The sequence below is a fragment of the Hoplias malabaricus genome, chromosome 18, assembly GCF_029633855.1.
Source record: "Hoplias malabaricus isolate fHopMal1 chromosome 18, fHopMal1.hap1, whole genome shotgun sequence".
In the NCBI taxonomy this organism is placed as follows: Eukaryota; Metazoa; Chordata; class Actinopteri; order Characiformes; family Erythrinidae; genus Hoplias; species Hoplias malabaricus.
This window is the reverse complement of record NC_089817.1, coordinates 35,538,119-35,545,199: the sequence shown is the minus strand read 5'-3', so window position 1 is coordinate 35,545,199 and position 7,081 is coordinate 35,538,119. Positions and strand designations below refer to the sequence as shown.

The following is a 7,081-nucleotide window of genomic DNA, read 5'->3' as shown; positions in this document are numbered from 1 at the left end:
TTTAAGACTTCCTTCATCGTCTCGTTAAATTAAATCACCACTAAACCTTTATTTTCCAACCGTTTTCATGCACTGATCATGCAACGAAAATTGGCTTTTGTATTCCTTGTTTTGTGATGTCACAAACCACCGCTACACGTTCCTGCCTGTTGAGCCTGGGCAGGTTAGACCCGGACCTGGGGAAGGAGGAGGAGGGCTCATCTGCATTGTCACACTCTTTAAATCTTAAATTAAATTTGATTTAGATTTGACTTCTTCACGTTATGGAACGTACTGACCCCTACTGGCCATCGTGATGTGGGGGCTGGCTCTGTGGAGCGTAAACGGGTTCATCCGGGGACGCCGGAGCAGCCCGAGTCCTAAACTCCAGAGTGGAAATGAGAAACACTCAGCGATGGATGTGGTTTCTCCTCAGGACGAGGAGGAGCAGGCGTTTTTCGCGGTGTTCGATGGTCACGGCGGAGTGGACGCTGCAATGTACGCCGCCAACCACCTTCACGTCAACCTGGTGAAACAGGAAACGTTCGGCCAGGACCCGGGGGACGCTCTGCAGAGGGCCTTCAAACTCACGGACGAGAGATTCGTACAGAAAGCCTCGCGAGAGGTCAGTCTCTCTGTTTGTCTCTCTCTCTCTCTCTTTCTTCTCTCTCTCCTCTCTCTTTCTCTCTCTCTCTGTTCTCTGTTATTCTCTTGTTCTCTCTCTCCTCGACTCAGACCTCAACTTAGACCCTGACTCAGATCCAGCGCGCCCCCAACATGGACCCCGACTCAGCCCCAGACTCAGCCCCAACTTAGACCCCGACTCAGCCCCAGACTCAGCCACAACTTAGACCCTGACTCAGCCCAATTTAGACCTTGACTCAGCCCCAGACTCAGCCCCAACTTAGACCCTGACTCAGCCCCAGAGTAAGCCCCAACATGGACCCCGACTCAGCCCCAACTTAGACCCTGACTCAGCCCCAGATTAAGCCCCAACATGGACCCCGACTCAGCCCCAACTTAGACCCCGACTCAGCCCCAGACTCAGCCCCAACTTAGACCCTGACTCAGCCCCAGACTCAGCCCCAACTTAGACCCCGACTCAGCCTCAGACTCAGCCCCAACTTAGACCCCGACTCAGCCCCAGACTCAGCTCCAACTTAGACCCCGACTCAGCCCCAGACTCAGCCCCAACTTAGACCCTGACTCAGCCCCAACTTAGACCCTGACTCAGCCCCAGACTCAGCCCCAACTTAGACCCTGACTCAGCCCCAGACTCAGCCCCAACTTAGACCCCGACTCAGCCCCAGACTTAGCCCCAACTTAGACCCCGACTCAGCCCCAGACTCAGCCCCAACTTAGACCCTGACTCAGCCCCAACTTAGACCCCGACTCAGCCCCAACTTAGACCCTGACTCAGCCCCAGACTCAGCCCCAACTTAGACCCAGACTCAGCCCGACTCAGACACTGCCTTGGCCCCCGAATCGGCCCAGACACAAAATATAATACATTTCATACATGTTTTACTTCACACCTAGACCTACAACTTAGGTAGAACTATATATATATATATAAGTGTGTGTGTGTGTGTGTGTGTGTGTAACAGAACCTCCGCTGTGGGACCACTGGTGTCGTGACCTTCCTCCGAGGACGGACGCTGTACGTAGCTTGGCTCGGAGACTCTCAGGTGATGCTTGTGAAGAAAGGACAAGCAGTCGAGCTCATGAAGCCTCATAAACCTGACAGAGAGGTACACACACACACACACTTCATAATGAGTGTGTTTAGCTGCTTTAAGCTGCACCCCAGTGTGTACAGTGTGTGTAATCTCCATACAAATGAAACAGATGAAATGTGGAGCCCTGGAGCAGCTGCACAAGAGCCTAAGGTCACCAGCTCAATGCCAAGTGTGGGCCAGAGGGGTGTCCAACACCTGGGCCTCAATAAACACAGTCACTTGGAATTTCATATTTATTTCAGTGTGTTTACTGTTCTATGTCAAGGATGTATTTATATAACGTGTGTGTGTGTGTGTGTGTGTGTTTGTGTGTGTGTGTGTGTGTGTGTGTGTGTGTGTGTGTGTGTGTAGGATGAGAAGCAGAGGATCGAGGCGCTGGGCGGGTGTGTGATCTGGTTTGGAACGTGGCGAGTAAACGGCAGCTTGTCCGTGTCAAGAGCTATAGGTAAACACACACAAACACACACACAAACACACACACACACACACACACACTATGCAAATTAAAATAACACTGTCATGCAGTGTGCCGATCTGAGTGGGATCCTCTCCTGAGTGACTGGGTGAGTGTGTGAGTGAATGAGTGAGTGTGTGATTGACTGGATGAGTGTGTGATTGACTGGGTGAGTGACTGAGTGAGTGTGTGAGTGACTGGGTGAGTGACTGAGTGAGTGTGTGAGTGACAGGTTTAGTGTGTGTGAGTGACTGAGTGAGTGACAGGGTTAGTGTGTGAGTGACTGAGTGAGTGTGTGAGTGACTGAGTGAGTGTGTGAGTGACGGGGTGAGTGTGTGAGTGACAGGGTGAGTGTGTGAGTGACGGGGTGAATGTGTGTGAGTGACGGGGTGAGTGTGTGAGTGACGGGGTGAGTGTGTGAGTGACGGGGTGAGTGTGTGAGTGACGGGGTGAATGTGTGTGAGTGACGGGGTGAGAGTGGCTGGGTGAGTGTGTGAGTGACGGGGTGAGTGTGTGAGTGACGGGGTGAATGTGTGTGAGTGACGGGGTGAGTGTGTGAGTGACGGGGTGAATGTGTGTGAGTGACGGGGTGAGTGTGTGAGTGACGGGGTGAGTGTGTGAGTGACGGGGTGAATGTGTGTGAGTGACGGGGTGAGTGTGTGAGTGACAGGGTGAGTGTGTGAGTGACGGGGTGAGAGTGGCAGGGTGAGTGTGTGAGTGACGGGGTGAGTGTGTGAGTGACGGGGTGAGTGTGTGTTCCTGAGTTGCTCCCAGTGATTCCAGGTTGTCTTCTGATGCACTCTGGCGCTGGGATGAAGTTGTTAGAGATGAATGAGTTAATAATTGAAGGCTGGTGTGTGGAGACCCTCCTGTTTATTCTTCAGTGTTTACTGTGTGTGTGCTGCTCTCGGTCCGGCTCCGGGTTTTGTGTTTGACCGGAGAAACACTGCGGGTCCCAGGGTGTGTTTATTTCTTATTTATTAATTTGTGTGTTTGTTTATTTATTGCCTCCTGTGCCGCCCACGAGCAAATTTCTCCTGAGTCACTGCCTCCTGATGGCGGGAGATCATCAATCACACACACACACACACACACACACACACACAGCTTCAATGAGATTAACCCATAATTCTCTTGCAGTGCTGGGCTGAGTCCCAAATCAAAAACACATGCCTCTCATGCAGCTTTGGAAAATATCCAGCAACTCTCCTTCCAGGCTCCACCTACTTGTATTCTTCCATAGCTACTGTTGCTAAGTTGGACAATCCCATTCAAACAAATGAAAAACTGAAGAACTGATGCATATGGTGCTGACTGACTGCGTGGTACCGACTCTACTGGACTCTACTCTAACAGGCGTCGTCTCTAACCCCGTCTCTAAGGGGAACAGTGGGCTTTGGAAACCACAACAACGGCGGTGGTAACGTTAAGCGGTGTTTACTCATGGTGTATCGGCGTGTTGTTGTTGTTTGGGACTGAACACAGCTCCGTCATCAGTTCAGACAGATCAGTAGAGTTTGTTCCTTCCTTGTTGCAGCGTCCAGCTCTCGCTGGATTCTTTCGTCGGCCACCGATCCAAGGAGCGTTTGAACCTCTTCAAAAGACCACGGCGTCATTTTACGAGCTGCCGTCGTGAGTCGGATAAAAACAAACGTGATCTCTGCTGCAGCTGGAGATTTTACAGATGGAGAGTTGGTGCTGGTCGTCTGCGTTGCGTGGCGTAGAGTGACGACTCTCTCTGGACGATCAGCGCTCTGCAAGGTTTACACGCCACGGTTTAGTCCCTACTCGACTCGCTCTGAACCACGAGAGAACAGCCACTAAACAAGAACCCGCTTCCAGAACCAGGGCCTGATTCACCTGGGGGAGGAGGAGAGTGGAGTAGGGACCCTGCAATGGAGAAACACCATTAGACAGAAATTTAACACAACACGCTTATATAAATTCTATGTTCATTGTTAATTCAATGCTGTCTCTTTCCTGTGTGTGTGTGTGTGTGTGTGTGTGTACAGGAGACTCAGAGCACAAGCCATACATCTGCGGGGACGCGGATCACGTGTCTTTCCCTCTGGACGGCTCGGAGGACTACCTGATCCTGGCCTGCGACGGCTTCTACGACACGGTGAGTCCGGACGAGGCGGTGCGAGTGGTCAGCGATCATCTCCAGGAGAACAGCGGAGACACCACCATGGTGGCCCACAAACTCGTGGCCTCGGCTCGAGACGCCGGCTCCAGCGACAACATCACCGTCATCGTGGTGTTCCTCAGGGACCCTAGAGCCCCACCCCCTTCCGAGGAGCCAGACGAGGAGGGGGAGGAGCCAGGGGAGGAGCCTGTGGAGGAGGAGGCGGAGCCAGAGGAGGCGGAAGAGGAAGAAGAGGAGGAGGAGGAGGAGGAGAGAGAGACGCTGTGTCAGGACGGAGGAGGAGAGAACGGAGGGAAGAGCCGAGGCGGCTGGCCCCTGCAGCAGTGCTCCGCTCCGGCCGATCTGGCCTACGAAGACCGCATGGACTCCTTTACGGACAGAACCAGCCTCAGCATCTCTGGCCCAGAGCCTTTTTCACAAAAGGGCTGCTTCGCCATCGCTCCCCAGGTCCAAAACCCACCAATCAGAACCTTCCGACCGGGCCTGGGAACGGGCGGAGGCTTCGTACGGCGCCGCTCCCTGGAACCGGACGGTTACTGCGAGCTCAGGCACAGAGCGTGGCTTAAATCGCGCGTCCCTGCTGTGGCGAAGCCGGCGAACGGACACTGGCTGGAGGCGGCGTCTCTCTTTCCTCAGCAGGGGAGGAGGAAGAGGAGGATGGAGGGAGTGGTGCTGAGGAGGGAGGTGAAGAAACACCAGGGTTGGAAGGCCACAGATATTTGCTTTCCCAGCATGCCCTTTTCCTCTCGCTGCTCAGAGAGTCGGCCCGGGGTCGCCGTGCCGCCCATGACCCCCCCGATATAAACACGGCTTAAACTCTAAATCTACACTATTATCATTATTATTATCAATATTATTATTATTATTATTACTACACATCCTCATCTGACTCTAGAACACACTCCTCACACACACACACACACACACACACACACACTACAGAAACAATGTCTTGGCAAGAGTTAAAGCATCTTAAATGTTGGCTAAATATTTATTTATAGGAGATAAGTCCTCGAATAACTGCAGTGTCTCTGGGATATTCTCCATCAAAGGGAGCAGTGTTTTTAATGTTTTTATCACTAGGTCTTTGCCCGATTTTGTTCCTGAACATTAGCCGTTCATTCAAACACTCCTTGGATCGATGGCCGACGAAAGAATCCAGCGAGAGCTAGACGCTGCATTTCAGGGGGGAGCTGTGGGAGTGGAAAACCAACCAGGGACCAATCAGAGACTAGAGACCAGTAGAGACCAGTAGAGACCAGTAGAGACCAGCAGAGACCAGTAGAGTCCAGTAGAGACCAGTAGAGTCCAGTAGAGACCAGTAGAGATCAGATAATAATATAATAATATAACGTTTGAGATAAATGACCAATGTTTAAGATGCTTTTCTCACCACTGCAGCGTTTTCTGCCCGATGTCTGTCAGAGCAGGTCTTATTCGAATCGAGAGTCACACGCGTGTATCACACGGACACGTTACGGTCCAGATCAGTGTTCCCCGTCGCTCCCGGTGGAGAAACCCGACCACGACGTGTTGGCGGCTGTCGACCAGACGGTGGGAGTCAGGGAGGGAATATATTCTAACGTCTTTATCGTCTGTTGTTTCACACTGAGCTACTCCACCCTTCGAGAGTCATTCAGAGTCAACTTCCGTCCCTGCGTCTGCGCGGCGTCCATTTCACAGAAACATGTTGGTAACATCAGTCCACTGTCCTTTGTGTCCTACTGTATTCCTCCATAGCGACTGTTGCTAGGTTGGACAAGCTTGACAGAACACTGGTCCAAACCCTACTGACTCAATGCTCCAGCTACACGTACAGGCAGCTGAATTCATCTGAATGGGATGTCTTCCCGTGTGTTGTCAAGCTTGTCCAACCTAGCAACTGTTGCTATGGAGGAACACATTGAGGGCGGAGCCTGGAGAGAGGAGTTTTATAGATGCATCCCGTTTACCTCGTTAGTCAGATGTCAGAGCTTCTTAAAAAAGAGGGTTCTTCTAGGGTTCTTTATTTAAGGCAGTGGTTCTAGATTCCCAATGGTTCTTCAAAAAGGGTTCTACTAGTGTTCTATTGTACAACAAAAGAACCCTATTTAGTGTTGTATAGAACCTTATACAGCACAGAATCTGAAGAACAGTTTCACCATGCAGCAGGTTCTCTACAGAACGCGTGGTTCTAAGTACACACTTTAAAATGATGGTTCTACAAGGGTTTTATAATTAAAGGGAATTGTTCTACATAGAACATAGAAGCTTGTCACAACAGAGGAACTACAGCACATTCCCCATCACTCTGAAGAACCCCTTCACAATGGAAACACCCTTTAATCAGACTCAAGGTTCACTTTTCACCATCCAATCACATCGTGACGGAATAAATCATGCCCCGCCTAAAGAGAGGAACACAACACTTTCAGGATGCCATTCCAGGACCCTGTGTTTTTGCAACAGTGCCACCTAGTGACGTGGATGTAAGGCTACGGAGAGGTGGGACAACAGTCAGTCTAGTGTGTGTGTGTGTGTGTGTGTGTGTGTGTGTGTATGTGTGTTGTTTAGGTTGTTGATTATTGCTAATATCAAGAGTGATTTATGGCCCAAAAGTCATCCTTGTGTCTCAGACATTGGACTGAGACCAGGTTGCATCAAATTCCTTTAAAAGCCTTTAAAAATAAGAGACAGAAAGAGGTACTGGTCTTCCACTTCGCTAGAGGGCAGTGTTGAGAACACACAGGGTCCTAGAAATGCAACGGAACTGGATCAGGTGAC

At 51.1% G+C, this 7,081-nt stretch overlaps 1 protein-coding gene across 1 annotated transcript; it reads left to right on the top strand.

Annotated features, from left to right (window-relative positions):
• Positions 1-295: 295 nt before the first annotated feature.
• On the top strand, positions 296-6,848 carry ppm1e (protein phosphatase, Mg2+/Mn2+ dependent, 1E). The gene is made up of 4 exons (XM_066650506.1): positions 296-604; positions 1,587-1,730; positions 2,070-2,163; positions 4,185-6,848. Exons 1-4 carry the CDS (start codon positions 296-298, stop codon positions 5,120-5,122), a joined length of 1,485 nt encoding a protein of 494 aa, XP_066506603.1. The 3' UTR covers positions 5,123-6,848.
• The last annotated feature ends 233 nt before the right edge of the window (positions 6,849-7,081 follow it).